At 33.5% G+C, this 18,002-nt stretch overlaps 1 protein-coding gene across 1 annotated transcript in view; it reads right to left on the reverse strand.

Annotated features, from left to right (window-relative positions):
* The window catches only part of LOC139700164 (multidrug resistance-associated protein 1-like), a 63,240-nt gene that overhangs the window by 11,184 nt on the left and 34,054 nt on the right, over positions 1-18,002 (reverse strand). Inside the window, exons 22-28 of the mRNA XM_071598734.1 lie at positions 16,079-16,299; positions 6,006-6,095; positions 5,275-5,365; positions 4,379-4,487; positions 2,996-3,122; positions 1,598-1,696; positions 423-569 (exon numbers count right to left, since the gene is read on the reverse strand). Coding sequence (XP_071454835.1) covers positions 423-569; positions 1,598-1,696; positions 2,996-3,122; positions 4,379-4,487; positions 5,275-5,365; positions 6,006-6,095; positions 16,079-16,299 — 884 coding nt within the window. The remainder of the gene's footprint in view (positions 1-422; positions 570-1,597; positions 1,697-2,995; positions 3,123-4,378; positions 4,488-5,274; positions 5,366-6,005; positions 6,096-16,078; positions 16,300-18,002) is intronic.

Consider the following 18,002-nt stretch of genomic DNA (forward strand, 5'->3'; position numbering starts at 1 on the left):
ATCCAGTATTTTTTGTAAATTCTGACCTGAAAAATCAGGGTGCGCCTTATGGGCCAGGAAATACGGCAATCAAGTTGGACAATTTTTCCATCAATTAAAATTCTTATTTAGCTAATAACTGACCAACTCCTACCAGTATCAGCAGGAAACATTGATATGAGAAGCAACATACTTGGCACATGGAAATAGGCAAATTGAAAACAGGTACAATGAGCATGGATGGACAGTCAAAAAATTCGACTGTCCTAATTCAGTCATGGTGGAACCTATTTCATGTAACCATTTATTTCAACCTCAAGTCAATTCTTGTGAATCAAGCCAACACCATCACATCTTTCTACATCTCAGAGTTTTACTATAAGGAAGACTTTCATCTGTTCCTGATTTGAACATAGATTTCAGTAAAAATAAAATTATCACACCTTTTCACCTCCAGATACAGTGAAATCTATCCCCTTTAGAACCAAATCAAGCCCATCTCGGTAGCGGACTTGGAAACTTTTGAATTCCACCTTTCCTTCTGATGGCCAATCCCTTGGCAGAAGAGATTTTAACTCCCAGGGAGCTTCCTGCAAAGAGAGAAAAATGGCAGAACTTAAAAAATATTCCAAAATAAGCATATAGCATCAAATGAATATATTTAAATTCCTTAGTTTTGAAAGGCAGTGTCCTAAGGGTGCTCTTAGTGGCATTGGCAATCTGTGGTAAGGTATAGGGGTGGATGAAAGTGAGAATTTTCACAATAACTTCTGAAGTATAAAGATCAGATAGTAGCAATTTTCTACTAGATAAGATTTATTGTGCGACTGGGTTTTGATGTATTACATCATCTTCGGGTACCAAAATGAAGTCAACTGCCATCTTATACACATTTTTGCACCTTGGGAGGAGGGGGTGAATGTGGCAGGAAAGGAGATAGGGGGAAGAAGGGAAAGGTTTGCCAACAAACCAATATTGCAAAATGTTAAGTTTGAAACATAAAACAGTGAACAAAGTTCTTTCTTATGGTCGATTTCCACCACATCATGCCTGTGACTACTCAATTTGTTCATAACTTCTGAAGTGCTTTTAGGAATGTATCACCAGTATTTCTGGGCAATGAAAATCCTGCCCTCGATAGCCCGTGGAGAAGTTATGTTCAAGTGTGAAACAATGTAATGATCCATTAGCACATACTAATGCCGTTACTAAATCAATCAAAGGAAAATTTTGTACATGTATATGTAAAAATAGGCCAGACAGCTATGTCTGGTCAGTTTGTGACACGCCTACTCAAATGGAGAGCACGCACAGCACTCAGCCAAAAGGAATCCCGATGGAGAAATGAACTGACTCCCCTACCATGAGCATGTTAGTTTTCCTCGCCAGTAAGCTTATTACCTGGTAAAGTAAGCTTACTACCTCATCAATCAAACGCTTGAAGAGTGTGGTTTTGTATTTGCTTTAAAATAACATTTCATGTTAAGTTACTCAAAATTATTTGCCATCAATACAAGTTATAGAAAAATGCAAATTATGATTAAGAAAAACTTTCAAGAGCTTCTCCATGTTATGAAAAAAAGTCAACTAATTAGAGAATTAAATAGGAATATCATACTGGGTTTGTTTCACCATATTCTTTTATCCTTTCAACAGCAACAATGTTTGTTTCTACTTCAGATGCCATTCGAACACACCAGTTCAAAGCCTCAGTAACCTGAAAAAAATTAGATTTTTGGAATTTAAAAAATATAAATCCTATACATAAATATAAGAACCAACATTCTTCATCTTTACATTTCAAATTTAATGATGTTGTGCACTAAAAATTACAAAAAATATAATTAAAATGTTGAAATCGCATTGAAATTTATGAATAGGAACCCCATTGCACATATCACTCACATGGTAAAGCATTTTCATAAAAAGTATAAGTATACAAAAGTAATCCCTACTAAACTCAAAAATTCTAAGACATGAGGAAAAGTTTGGTCAAAAAAAAAGGAAAAAGAACTTTAGAGTGGATGTACAAAGTAAATTGTATTGATAAACAAGAATTGAGTAATAAAATATTCAGATGCTTTAAGGTATAAACAAGAAGGCTCTTCCATAATTTTTCATCTAATTAAACACTAAGACTTGCATTAGATGTTTTCATTAAATGAAAGTTGATTTGCCAGCCAAAAAACTCTTGAAAAAAGCTATTGACTCGGTAAAATTAATTTGCACTATTAAAGAAAACATACATTAATTCAGCTTGAACCCTTCCACATTTACTAATAAAATAGCAATATAAAATAACACAGAAATACTGCTTACATATGTTGAAAATTAAATGCAGATAATTAGATAATTATGCATTTAGAGACCTTAATGATTACATTATACATCTATATACAGCAAATATTTTGTTAATTCATGCATACAAGTTTTCAAGGGTTTACTTGAATGTAAACTTAATATGAACATACCAACAGTCTTGAAAAGTTTGAAAACGAAAAAGCCAAGACCGTAAACTAGATCAAGTTAATGGTCTTGGGTTTTCATTTTCCAACATTTACTTTCATGCTAAAATTTATTTTAAAAAAAGAGTGAACATGCTTCCTGACCATCAATGTGCACCATCCACTTACAATAATCTGGTGAGAAAGGCATGCACATATACTACCAAATCTAAATAATCAACTGGAAGGCTGGTTGGTGAGGTTACAGCTCACTTAATGCTAATGTTAGCCCAATGATGTGAGAAACCCACACCAACATGGAAGGAGGCAGAGTTCCTTTCCCTGCATTACCTTTGGCTTCCTAAGAAGATCTGATATCCTAAATAGTACACAGCTTGGGTGAAGCTGAGAATACACAGAGGAATCACCAAGAAATGAACTTGGACACAGTGGTCTACCCATTGGACTACCATGCCTCCCATGTGCCAGGGAGGTAAAAACTTTTTAACATAAAAAATTCATGCTAATGCTACAACAACATTTGAACTGGATTGTAATTTGTCTTTTCTTACCTGCAAGGCATAACTAATTGACAGACCAACAGCACCAGAACTTAAACTTCGCCTGCCAATTACAGCAAACAGTGAAGCAAAAAACATGATAAGATTTCCAACCATTTCTAAACGAACAGCCAGCCACCTGATAGAGAAAGAGTAAATAAAATGTGATTGCAAATGATTATTAAAAAATGTATGAAAACTAGAATGGATTTGCTACCAGGCATGATATCCATCCCAGGAGACTGAGTATCACAGTTGCCAGTATTCAGTATTCTCATTTTTGTATCTATCATTGGCAGGGGAAAATATCAGATGTATTGTTTCTTTACCTTCCTCAACAATGCTTTCAACAGGGCATAATCGCAATATATGAGATGCTCACATTGTGGACCACATAAAAATGTCAGCAATAAAATCTGTGGTGCTAGTTTTTCCCAGTCTAACAGGATTCAATGACAAAATTCTTAAAACACTTAACTTTATTCTCCTCAATTAAATACTATTGATACCAAAGTACTGATAATTTGGTCAAGCACATACTAAAACCACTGGTCTTGGTTTATCAGGATGTTAAAAGGGAGGGAGAATGTAGAAGGCAGAAGACATACATATTTCAGATATTTGAAAGAGACTTGGGAGGAGAGGGCCATTCCCCATCTTGATATTCCCCCCAAGTTATTGAATTGGATTGCTTCTGAAACAGTGGAAAGGCAATAGCATCTGTGAAAGCAATGTTATTCCTGCTATTGCGACAGGCATCACCACTTGTTGTGGTCACCACCAGCAGTGAAGTCAACTATGCAGACTATCTGAAGCACATTTTTCTGTGACTGTGCTTGAAAGTCTACATTTATCCCCAACATTTATTAATGGCAGAACTGCTAAATGATTACATCAGAATGGGGCCCTATAGGCCTACTCACCCTGATGGTGATGCCAAAGACAGTTTGGCAATGTGTATCAACAAAAGGAATTATGCAGAAATTTTTTCAGTGGGTGAGTTCATGCTGGGGACAATGGGACGATTGGTTTCATGAATTTTGGGTAGCAAATATAAGTGGGGGGTCTTGTGATTAGGTTGAGAAAGAATAGATATATCTTTGGATAAGAGACCACCTTTGAGACCAAAATTGGATAGGAAAGAGATAATTTCCTTCTGATATGAAGGGTTAGGATTTTGGGGCAGAGGTACATAGCAAGAAAGGTCGTTTAATTGGCTTAATGCCTCAGCATCATAGCCATTTTGTTTATCACAATGACAGATGACTCTTTGTCCGCTGTCATGACTATTATATTTTTTATACATGATACACATATACCTTACATATACATATGATTTTAATAAATTGGGTAATAAATGTACAAGGAAACTGATAAGGAATTTCAAACACCTACCTATTAGCTACAATACTAGGAAAGTAGCACATTTGATTTTGGTCCATTCGGGTCTCATTTTCTTCAATAAATCTGTCTTGCACTCCATAAGCTCTAATTGATGATGCTCCTGAAATGGGATTTTGCCTTTAGTAACTGTGTGAGTGTATCTGTGTGTAAATAAGATACTTTTCAAAAATCAACAAGTGTAGCACTATCAAGCAGAGCACTTATTCATACTTGCGCAAATGACCTCAGCTGTCGGTGGCCTCCCTCAAAACTACTACTATTTATTTACACTTTTCAAAATCTAACTGAATTCAATTTCAAATTATTCCCAAATAAATTGTGATGATGAATGCTCTTTTTGCACTTTTGATTGAATATGAGATCAACAATTTTATCATAAGTTGATTATTAACACATTTTGATTTTATTCTTTACTTTGATACAGAGTATACATTTCATCAATTTTTTATAAAATCATCATTATTTTATAACTTCATCTTCAAGAACAATGCAGAATAATTCAGATTATGACGTTATGTCCATTGATGATATAAAATATTTTGAATGATAAATTTGGCAACCAGCAATTAATTTACTATCATCATTCATCATTTGATATGGTTATATATAAAAATAATGTATACATGTTTTACTTCACATAATAACCATAGGTTATTATCTTTACTTAAGATCACCTTTAGCTTTTTAACATTTATGCTTTTACATAAGAAGGTCGATAATTCTACCTTATAAAATGTTCCCACTGCACGTACATATATTATTTTATTTTTATGCTACTGGTTTATTAATACTTAAATCCACTATATACAGTTTTCATCACATACTTGTCCTTAGACCAAATAAAATATTATCCTGATCACAATAAGAATTCTGAGAAAAAGACCAACCTGAAATACTCTCTCCAAAATGTGAGTAAATAGGTGACCTGGAGATTGATTCTAGCCGTTTTAGCTGCCTGGATGTGGTAATGTAGAATCGCTGAAAAAGCAAACGTACATCACATAACAAAATAATATGCAAAAAGGTATTTCAAGTTTCACTTTAGTGATTAGCTTAACCCTATTCAAATTTGTCTTTGTAATAATGCATATATAAATTTGAAACCCACATAGAAATCACAATTAATCATTTAGTCATTCAAAAATGGCTTCACAAACTGCCAAGTTTCAGCCAAAGAAAAGCTAAAGGTAGGTGAGTGACCAGTTGGCTATTCTAAATGGCACCACCTATTTTGTCTTATGGTTGATTTCTTAACATTTTTAACATATTTTTTTATATTTATAAAATAAAATTTATAAAATGTTAAAAATATTTTTAACATATATTTTTAACATTTTTCTTAACATGTTTTTTGTATACTTCCACTCCTTTCTATCTTAGTCCTATTTTCTTGAAATAAGAACATCATACAACAATTTCAGGTGAAAGTAATAAAATTTCCAAAATAAGTTTAAAAATAATTCCACAAATTATAAATATTTTAATTCGAACGTGTAATGTGGTAGACATAGAACAGAGGCAGGTACATATGCATATTGAAAGAATACTCAGAAAAATGCATATATTTGCCTTATTATTGTAGACTATCTCCTACTTAAATTAGAATGCATGTACCCACCTGAACAAAGTAGTAAATAATTCCTATTGGAAAAACCACCATTAGAAACATTGGAGTGCTGTAACTTATAACAAACATAGTTGCCATAACCTGAAAGATTAAAAGACAACATATTAAAAGAATACTTATATTGTGCAAAAATAATCTTCAATGAAGCATAGAATTAATATCATCCCAAATTTACGAGATTTCATGAATCGAAAAGTTTCTTCCTCGGAATTCCTTATAGCTATTTAGAAAATAATAATGCATTCATTCACAATGGCATAGTATCAGCTATGAGGCTTTCATGCTCAAAACTGCTTTCAAAATTATGGCCAAATCAACAAAGAGCCAGTATGTCATATCAAACTCTTATTAGCAGATTTCATTAATCAGGTCCCAAAATATTAGCATGATGAAACGAAAATATTACCACATTTTAAATACAAAAAAATACTTCATTTTCATACAAGATCAAATCATTACAGACAATGAATTTCACCCAGAATTTACGACTTTGTTGCAGCAATCACTTAGGCAAACTTTTTGTCCCATGATCATTAAAGTAATACTGTTATTTATAACTTTTCTGAATAATGGGACCCATTGTTAAATAAATACCTTTGCACTTTCCCAACAATATTTTATCAGAGAAACTTCATGACCATGACCATCTTAATTAGGTATCACCTGACATCTTTGATAAGCCAAACTGGATACAGTGAAATCTGAGCACAAATAGGCCAGGATTGTAGCCAAACTTCCACCACAAGGTTTTCAATTTAATGATCTTTCAACAGGGTCAAGCAAGGCTACAAATGTACTTGGTGATTGACATAAAATTACATGTTCAAAGTAAGAGAGAGGTTTTTCATATTGAGGGATTTGGAATGAAGTTTAAGATTTTTAAGGTTTACCAGGTATTTTTACAAGTGGCCACCATAATTATAGATCACCAAGGATGTGATTTCTAAAAAATCTCTCAATTGCTAGGCTATATTTTGCAAATTCAAAATATGAGTGGTTGAAAATTTCCAGATTCAATAATACTACATCAATGAGGGCAATCCCCACCAGAATGGATCATGTCTAACCCTGTGTCCAATATTTCTCTCTCCCCACCCCTCCCCTACAATTGCCCCTCGTACTTTCCTGCCCTCTCTCTTATACCCCCTTCCCCCTTCTACCACCGCCTATCCTAATCCATCACTATATATATATATATATATATATATATATATATATATATATATATATATATATATATATATATATATATATATATATATATATATATATATATATATATATATATATATATATATATATATATATATATATATAAACACACCCAGAATTTACGCCCTGCCTCTGCCTTCCTCTTGCTTGCCTCTGCGCTTTTGCCCTGCCTTCTACGTGGGCGAATGCATGACCGCACTTTCCCTCCGCATGAATAACCACCGATATTCCACCAAATCTCCCACCTTTCTTAATTATCCCATCCCTACTCACACCGCTTCCCACAATCAATCTTTTGACGACTGCTTCTCCGTTTCGGTGATTGAAATCCTTCCCAAATCTGCGAGTATATATATATATATATATATATATATATACTACCTTGATCAAAAATTTCCCGGAATTTATTCAAAAAATTAAAAATACAAGTTTATTCATCTAAATCTATATTGTCCCCTTCAAAGTAATCCCCATCGACTGCAACACACTTATGCCAGCGCTTGATCCAATCCTCGAAACATTTTTTATATTCGGTTTTCGGTATGTCCATCAGTGCTTCCTGCGATTTTTCCATTACTTCCTCTCGGCTGCTAAAACGCGTTCCCCGTAATGGTTTTTTAACTCGATTGAACAGAAAGAAGTCACAGGGAGCCAAATCAGGTGAATTCGGTGGCTGTTGGATGGTATTTGTTGCATTTTTCGTCAAAAAATTACGAATAATGATAGCACTGTGCGACGGTGCGTTATCATGGTGCAAAATCCACGAGTTTTCTGCCCACATTTCTGGTCTCTTTCGGCGAATTGCTTCACGCAAACGTCTCATAACGCCCAAATAATACTCTTTGTTTACTGTCTGGCCTTCTGGCAAAAATTCATGATGCACCACACCGTTGTAATCCATGAAAACCGTCAGTATTGCCTTCTTTTTTGACTGAAAACGACGTGGTTTTTTTGGTCTCGGCTCATTTGGTGAACGCCATTCACTTGCCTGATGTCTGGATTGCGTGTCGTACTCATAAACCCACGTCTCGTCTCCAGTAATGATCCTTTTGATGAATGTGGGATCGGATTCAGCCTCGCAAATCATGTCTTTTGCGACGTCAACACGGTCTCTTTTTTGCATGAAATTGAGGTCTTTTGGCACCAACTGTGCTGCTACACGACGGAAACCCAAATCATTAACCACAATGTCTTGGGCGGATCCATAGGCAATGTTCAAGTCCTCCGCTATTTCTCTGATGGTTAATTTGCGGTTATTGACCAACATTTCTTTTACTTTATCAATTTTTTCACCGACTTTCGATGTCGATGGTCTGCCACTGCGTTCATCATCTTCGATTGACTCACGACCACTTCTGAACCGCTCGTGCCACTGGTAAACGACCGTTTTTTTTAGAGAATCGTTGCCGAAACACTTTTCCAACATTTCCAACGTCCGTGCGCCACTAAATCCGTTTTTTACGCAAAATTTAATACAAGTTCGTTGTTGCAAATTTAAATCCATTTCTGAAATTGTAAAAAATCTCCAACACACACAGAGATAGATGTACTCTTGGCTACGTAACTTTTGCAAATGTCAAGTTATGACACTAAGATTTAAAGGGAATATCAACAACATATGTACCAATTTAACAAAAAAACAGAACTCAAATCGGAACGATGGGAGCGCCACACGGTGGTTATTCCGGGAACTTTTTGATCAAGGTAGTATATATATATATATATATATATATATATATATATATATATATATATATATATACACACACACACACACACACACACACACACACACACAGCCGATTCAATGTTTTGCCCACAGAAAATTTCAGAAGCTCTTCATCACCTTATATTCCCAACAGCCATTTGTGATTGAATCTTACGCTAATAATGGGTCCCACACAGAATAATTAATGTCAACTCCTAACTGAACATGTCATTAGGAGGCCAAATGAATGGGGTTGGAAGAGCCTTGTATAGGCAGCTCACCAATGCTCTGGTATTGAAAGTTGATGGTGAATCTAGGGTAGCACTAAGGGTGTACATTTACATGGCAGTTAGGGCATTAACTATTAGCACTACACTGTGTTTGGGTGGGCAATGAAGACTGCACTTTGAGAACCTTAATAAAGATCATGAATGGGTGCTGGTTGAAATGGTGGACTGTGAATTTGTGGGGGTTGATGGGGTTGCCAAAGCTCTGGGTTCTGGCGGATCGTCTCCAGGTTGTGGGTTTAAGTATCAAGTCTCAGGGTGAAAGAAAATTTATAAAAAATTTGCATATTGCTCACTCTCAGATCATGGTCATGAAGTATTCATGAGATTTAATCGCTCATTTACATGAACTACTGAGCAAATGTGTTTCCCATGGGTTAGTTCACAATCCTGACTCAAACTATTTACATATACCAGCTACCTATGGCTCCGGTTCAAGATCCAAGGGAAGTTGCCCACCCTGCTAAGGGAAATGCACTGGAGGAGTTCCCTTGAAGTTGTATTCTGACTTTGGAGCATGCAAGCCATAAGTAAAAGACAAGCTTGTCACACCACAATCTTTCTGACATTCATACCCTGAAAATAGCACTGACCAATTATCGGAACACACTTTGCAACACCACTTTGACCATCACGTTTCAAACTGACAGCATGTGTTCTTGCTAAATAAACATCCGCCGTCATCAACTGATCCAGAAAAATTAAAAAATCAATCCCTCAATTTCTATTCATGGTGTAAATATGAGAAAATATTGTGAAAAGTACAAAGGTAACTTTAATAATGATAGTCTAATTTACTTTAATTAGGATTGACCAAAGTTTCGCCAAATTCAGTAAAATACACTAGAACTGGTCAACATGAAACAATCCAACAAAAGACAATTTTTTTAAATGTTTTCAAAAATGTTTGACTTATATATGTGACTAAGAATTATCTTCACAACTAAATGTTTCAGAATAACTCTTAGGTCAACAATTTTTCTGAAATTAAGTCCAATATTAATAGGATTTCAGATCACTCTGATACAATTAAGATGTTTGCTATTACACTTGTGAGTTAATTTGGCCTTTAATGAGCTTTGGACAGGAAATAATAGCATTCTATGTAGAGTATAAGAATGTGGAACTTGCCACTGATAAATTTAAATGCTGTAAAAGAATACTTTCACTAACAAAATTTCCAGGACATAAAAATAATTATTGTCAACACAATACTGAAATCAAAATAACAATCACATAAAATCAGTACCAAAAACAGTAATATCAAAACAAAAATGTGAAATTCAACAGAGCACACACATACTATATATTACACATTCTCTCATTGCAAAAATCCATTCCTGAATTTAGAATTGTTAGTAATACGTGAACAGAAAGGCATGCATTTGGTGATCAAGAGTACATAGCCTTAAGTGGAACCCAATTTCCCATATTTCAACATTAGACTTCTTGGCAAACCCATGACAAAACAAATAGTTTGAAAAAAATTAACTGAAGCAGTGCAGTGATGAGTAATTGTGCCACAGTGACAAATTATTTTTAGGTGATTCTTACTCATCCCAGCTTACAAAAATGTAACTATATGTAAGTACATACTACTCCTTATCCATTAATATTTCACATGTAATGACCTCCAATATTTTTCTTATCACAGAAAGAAAAATTGAAACTTAGTTAATGCCACCTAAGTGATATTAACTAAGCTGCAATTTTTCTTTCCAAAATGGATCATTTCCACGAAGTCAAACCTGCAATAACAGATTTTAATTTATTTTATGCATAGCTTGTTTAAATGAATTAAAATACAGATAACAAAATGTATTTTAATAATTCTAATGCTAGACTCAGCATCTACCTTAGCTCATGGTACCTAGTTGCATGATTACTTGCTGGTAAGACATGCAATTCGATAACCCTCCATTTGGATATTGATAACAAGAGTGACTTTACAAACATTGTCACAAAAATCATGATCGTATGCATTTGACTTGACCTTATATATTCTTATCGAAATGAAAGTTCATCTGTATGTTAATTCCTCATACAATTCTACACTATTCTATTGAGCTAAAACTCTTTAAAAACACCAATTCCATCCATCTAAACCTCTATTCTGATGATTAAATACTTAATTTTTAGAAATTTACTTGAAAATATTATGAAAATGATACATTTTCCAGAAGTTCTTATAACTGGGAGTACTATAAACTTAATATCTTACTAGCACTGTTAATAACTAATTTAATCAAAACAAAATTAAGTCTCTGCTGCATTGATTACAATACATATATTGAATTTGTGTTGCACTGATATTAGCCTTTGGTGAGATACATAGGAGGGTAGTTTGAAAAGTTTATGGAAAGCCATGGAGATGATACCACTGGGGTGCATCAAAGATATTTTCAGTGAGTAGCATCTATTGAAGGATCAAAGACCTAAGTTTCAGTCACACTGGTCCATTACTTTGTACTTAGCATTCGTTTGAATTGAGCAAGTCAAATGATTTCTAAAACATTGATGAAAATGAATTTTGTGCATTGATCAAACATTATTTCATGAAAGACAAATCAGCTCATGAGACTAAATAGAAACTTGATAAAATCAATAGTGAACATGCACATTTGATTAGAATGATTAAATAATCGTTTCAAAAGTTTCAAGATTGGTTATATGAGCACAAGTAACACTTGAATTGTTGATCATCAATTGATTGATTGTTGAGGTCAATACTCCAAAAATCACTCCATCACAAGATATTGGATGACAGTGAAGGTGTGTGAGATTTCTAATGCTTTAGGCACCTTGAATGAATGGGTACATAATAGTTTGCATCAATATTTGGACATGAGAAAGGTATCTCCAAGATTGGTGCAATGATTGCTCGCAGTGGACCAATATGAAATGTGACTCACTCCAACTTGCGACTTATTCCAGTTTGCAGCTATTTCAGCGAATTTCACATGACTTTAGGCTTAGTTTTGTTACTGTGAGCAGAACATGGTTATACCACTACATGTCTGAAAGCAAGGAAGTCTATGCAATGGACTTCCACAAGGGAGGCTGAACCAAAGATGGTGAACACTAGATGTTCAGCTGGAAAAGTTATGACGACTGTCCTCTGAATAACCCCACTGGATTATTTTCATTCCCTCTGGTGCCCTCTGTCTCAATACTAAATTCACCTGGACTTAAGCTATTCCCATCAACTTCATATTTCTTTCTACACCTACATTTCCAGGCCTAATATCTTTCACATATATAGGATAGGGATATCGGACGGAATGGAGGAAGGAAGTACATGTAGATGAAGAGGGTCTTAGTCGTAGAGTAGGACGTTGGGTTGTTTTGTTAGGAGAGACAAGAGAATTATTTGGTAGCTTATATTCAGCCAAAACCTACCTTAACCGGTACATTACCAATAATAATATGCAGTTATTGTACTCATTCTTTCCATTTTGCCAGAATATTTTCTCATTTGATTAAGTTTTCCAGTCATAAATCTGAAAACTATGTTAATTTTCCTCTCTTACTGCCTGAAAATTTTTTCCCCTTTCTGTTCAGCACACACAATTTACCCTATCTCTGTAAACTCTTTATATCCTCATGCCACTCTTTCTACTCAGATTCTTTTACCCTATTAGTTTCTGTTCCTGTTTAATTATTCAATTCTGCCAAATTATGCACACATTTTTCCACTTCCTCCCTCATCTGTCTTCCTAACGACTCATCCACCATCCAAGGCTTCCCAATCACTAAAATCTGTGAATACATAATTGTATGTTAAAATAAAAAGAGTGGAAAAAGTTAACTTTAAGGATTTCAAAAGGAGAGATAAGAAAATCATGCCGTAAAATCCTAGAAAACAATGGATCTCAGAAAATTGCCCCAAGCCAGCAACCCACACATTCCACAGAAGCCAGAAGTATTTTTAGGACTTCCCGTCACTTAACCTTTTCTTAGGTAACTTACACTTCAAATTTAATTTTTTTAATCTTGTTATTACTAGATAGAATATAAATACACTAACATGTAATGTATCTCAAGATAGAAAATTAAATTCCCTCAATTACATCTTAGAAAAGCCAGACACTTAATCTAGTAATATATATAATAATTAACATTATTTTAGCCTTGTTTCACTATCACAATTGTAATCAATAGGTGAAATATTTTTGCTGAAAACAAAGTACATGATCATCCCAAGTTCCACCCCTAATTTTTAGTCACTTACCCAACATTGTATTATACGTCTAGACAATATTGAGTTTACTGATTTGAGATTCTTCTTTTGCTGCAAATCCCAAACAGTCATAAATGCAAAAAGTCTAGAAGCAAAGCCACCAAAAGTAAGAAAATGAAACTTAACTGAAAACAGCTCACTTCTAGTAAACATACACATTCTATCTTTTAGTTACTGCTTTTCTATATACTAAATGCAAGACCAGTGTTCAGCTCTTAAGATCCATAGGCTAATTCCGGAGAAACAAAGATAAATACTAAGGGATCGAATTTCCTAATTTAGATGCAGATGATTTGACAATGCAGTTCATAAAACTATAAGAAATATTACTGTCTACATATTTTTTTAAAAGTAAAAATATTCATTGCATGTCTTTGGTACATTTTGTGTGACAAAATTACTATGGGCCACATTATCAGTAATCACTGAAGTTTACGTTGATACTAAAGACATCATAGTTCAGGACAAAATGTTCTTGTTTCCTTCATCCATCGGTAAGTATCCCACACAGTCAACGAACATGAACATTTGAGGGAAAAAATATAAACATTTTTTTCCTTGACTCAACTATTAGGTACAATTAGCATGGTTCCATAAAACAATGGCCTTTAATAAGTCTTTCGTTCAACTAAAGTAGTAACCATCAGAATTAGTTGAAGTACAATGGAAAGAAAAATACATACTTAAGGCAGGGCAACATAACGTTTTAAAAGTTCAGTTCATGTATTATGCTCTACATTTAATTCATTCCAATATATTTCCAAATTGAATCAGTTCAGCAACAGCTATGAAATATATAATAATGGAAATAAATTAAACCCTACATTCAAACTGTAGTCCCTCATAAACGAGCTCAAATTTTATTTAAATGATCCATAAGGAACATTCAATTAAATTCATTCTTCAAATTCCAATTTTCATTTGAGATTGGATAGATTATATGAAAAAGGAATATAGGGTTAGACCTCAGAAGTTTAGTTTAAGTTTCATGAGGTAATATTGACATACCATAATTTTTCTCACTTAGAAGAAAAAAATTTAAATAACCTTAGGTCATGAAGTTTTTAGGACTCTAACTGGCCTTGAAAGTTAAATTAAGTTCATTTACACATACAAATTAGCAAAAGGGTGACTTATGGATGGGCCTTGGATAACAAAATGATAACCAAACTACTCTGTTTTCAAATGAGATTATGCAGAAAATTGAGAGACCGGAAGGAGCAATGATGTGACTCAGATGGATGAAGCCAAGAAAGCATTCACAGAGAGTATAAGATTGCATAATGAATATGACTGTGATCCCATGCTGTCTTGACTTTTAGCATACATTCCATTTACAAAAAAAATATTTTTTCTTATTCCAAGGCCAGCATTGTATGATTTCCATACATACAGTAACAAAACAAGTCCCAATTTTCTCCATGGACCCCAGTATTATTCCATGCAATATTATTCCATGCTAGAAAGCAAAAACCAACGACAAATACAAAATATGCTATTAGTCAAGGAAAATTTCCCAAATTGTTCAAGAGGGATGCAAACTCAAGGAGCCTTACTGTTTTTAATGGTGTGATAATTCATGTACCTGTACTTTATCTATCATTATTTCCAACTACAAGTATTCATCAACTATTTTGCAAATTACTAACCTATGACCATTAGTATTTTTAATTGATTAAAAGAGGAATGCTTGTTTATGTATGAGTTGTTCAAAGTGGAATATTTGTTCTTAATTTTCTCAGCTGAAATCAGGGATCATCAACCACATTAGTGCATCTCCATAAGCATAAAATAAATTGAGCTACCAAGCTGATTTGTATAAAATTTATGCCCGAGTGTTAAGGCATGTCAAGCAGCATTAAGCATTCCAAAACCATAATATAATAATATAATGCCTATTTGATGACTACAGAATTTCTCCAAAACTTGACCATTTTTTTGAAAATCATCAAAAAAAATTTTAAAAATTAAAATAATATTGAACCAAACACTTAAAAAAACCTCATTTCTATCATTATATATAATCATCAAAACGTTCCCTACAAAAGGACCTCTTTCATTAGCATGGGAATAAAAAAATAACAATTCTCTATCTGCACATTTAGGTACTGAAGCTTAGAATATATATCCCACTTAGGATGCTCCTCTAGAATAACCAGATGACATCCCAAATGCTGAAGTATTAGCTAATTGATGCAAGTAAATAATATGAATATATAAAAGAATTCAAAGCTACAAAAATTTAAAAGTCTTTTGTTCATCTGAAGTAATTACCGTTTAAGCAGTTAAAATTTGGGGAATAAGAAAAGACATAATAAAGGCAGATCAAAAAATGATAAATGCAAGACAGCATAACTTTTTTTTTAAGTTCAGTTCATGTCTTATGCTCTATATTTACTGCATTCCATTTCTACAGTTTCAAATGGAATTAGCTCAGCAAGAGCTACGGCACATGTATAATTATGGAAATAAGTTATATGCTACATTCAAACTGCAGTAATTTTATTAATGAACTAACTAGAGAATATCTATATGGTAAATAATTTTCAATGTTAATGAAAAATATAACAAAATTGTTATTGGTTTGATGGATGACAATAGAAAAGCTGTAAGTTACCTCAAATGCACAATACACAATATCTGTTATAACAGAAGGCAAAGAGGAGTCCATGACATCCAGATCTTTTGAAAATCTGGCAAGGATTCGACCCAATGGGGTAGTATCAAAGAAGGCCATGGGTGCTCTTAGAACACCTTTCAATAATACACAATGTAATTTTCTCCCAGCATTCCAACATCCAAGTCGTGGCGTCAGGTCACAAAAGAAGCTCGTTATTGCTGCAAGTATAATTGGGCAGGAATTTTAAGGGGTGGCAAACACTTGTATCAATCATTTACGCCTAACAAAGAAGGACCAGCAAATTATGCCACTCCATTTTCAAAATCTTAATGCAGTAATGCTAAGTCCCAAAACTGAAGGTTGAATATTTGCCCTAGAATAGTGCTAGTTTTCCACATTCACACTCATGTTAAGACAGCCAGATAAAATAAAAGCACACCATACATAAGAACAACATTCCACACAATGTACATACCTTGATTTTTCATTTAAAAAATTAAAACAGCCTAATATCACATTTATAGCAAAAATACTTAATCATAATCATTACTTGTGGCTCACTTTTGGGGTTTCAAAACCTATATGCTGATTATCAATGCAATATCACGAGTCAACAGAGGTTGAATCTACTGTAGCCAGTGAAATGGCAAGAATATGCCCTATTCCCTACACACAGAATTTAACCAACCCAAAATAGATACTGAAATAGGGAGCATTTTCTTTGAATTTGAGAATTAATGCAATAAAGTGTAAAAAATTAGATTACTAGGATAATAAGAACAAGCTCAAAGAATGAAATAAGCAATGGATTGATCCCATTTTTTTCAGTTCTTGTGCTATTCAATTCTTAGATTTGGTTCTATTTCACTAATAATAGTTCTAATGAAGAGATAGGTTTTGAGCTATCAACAGTTGGAATAGTAAATGAAAGCTCTATCACTTTCAGAGAGATTATTACCTTATTAGAAGTTATAAGAACACTTTATGAGAACTTGTACACAATCACAAAGTTATACCTATAATCTTTATGATTTTTTTATGTTTCCAAACTAAAAAGCAATAGGACAACATTAGTATTTTTTTTAATTCATAACATCTTATATAAAATCTGTTAAACAACAATAGTTTGTTTTCAAATTTTTTATAGCACTGCTCTGTCATTTAAAGGTAAGTAACTAGATGAAAAGTTTGTATTTTCCTGAGACTGTTATAGAAGCAGTACAAATTGATCCAAGATATTAAATGCACAAAAAATTTGAGGAGAGAAAGTCTTCAAGATATTTTGTTCTACTTTGATAAAATGAAATGAAAACGTTTCACTGATTGCGAATCAACTGGATTTGGTTTGAATTTAGGCATGTCCTTTAATAGTTATGCAACATTATCCTTATAAAATCTCTATCCATTTTAATATGCATAGTAAAACAAATCCTAAGCATATTAGCATCCGATTATTCTATCCTGAATGATTGTTAGTTTCCCATATTTAAATGTTCTGAAGCACTAAGGCAAGTAAATATTGTATTTAAATATGCATATTCTTCATCCATTAGAATGTACCCAATTCCTTTAAAATAGCATTTCTTTGCATCATAAAAAGCCACTATGACATAAACAGAAGCATGATTATTATTATTCCGATTTTTCTCATTTGATAAAGCTTGAATTCTCATATTTTCCGACTGATTACAATCAATTTTGGACCATTTATCTGCATAAAAAAATGAATTATGTAATACAAAAAGATATAGGCACCGTAAAATCATGATTATTTGGGATGAAAAGGAAATAACTATCCCAGATAATGAAAATCCTGTTCACGAATACAATCTTCACATGAAAAATGCAGGTATTACACATTGCATTGATGCTACATATTTATTTGCCGCTAGTAGAATGATATTGTTTATTTATAATTCGA

Source organism: Hetaerina americana, unplaced genomic scaffold, assembly GCF_022747635.1.
Source record: "Hetaerina americana unplaced genomic scaffold, ioHetAmer1.1.p SCAF_10, whole genome shotgun sequence".
Classification (NCBI taxonomy): Eukaryota; Metazoa; Arthropoda; class Insecta; order Odonata; family Calopterygidae; genus Hetaerina; species Hetaerina americana.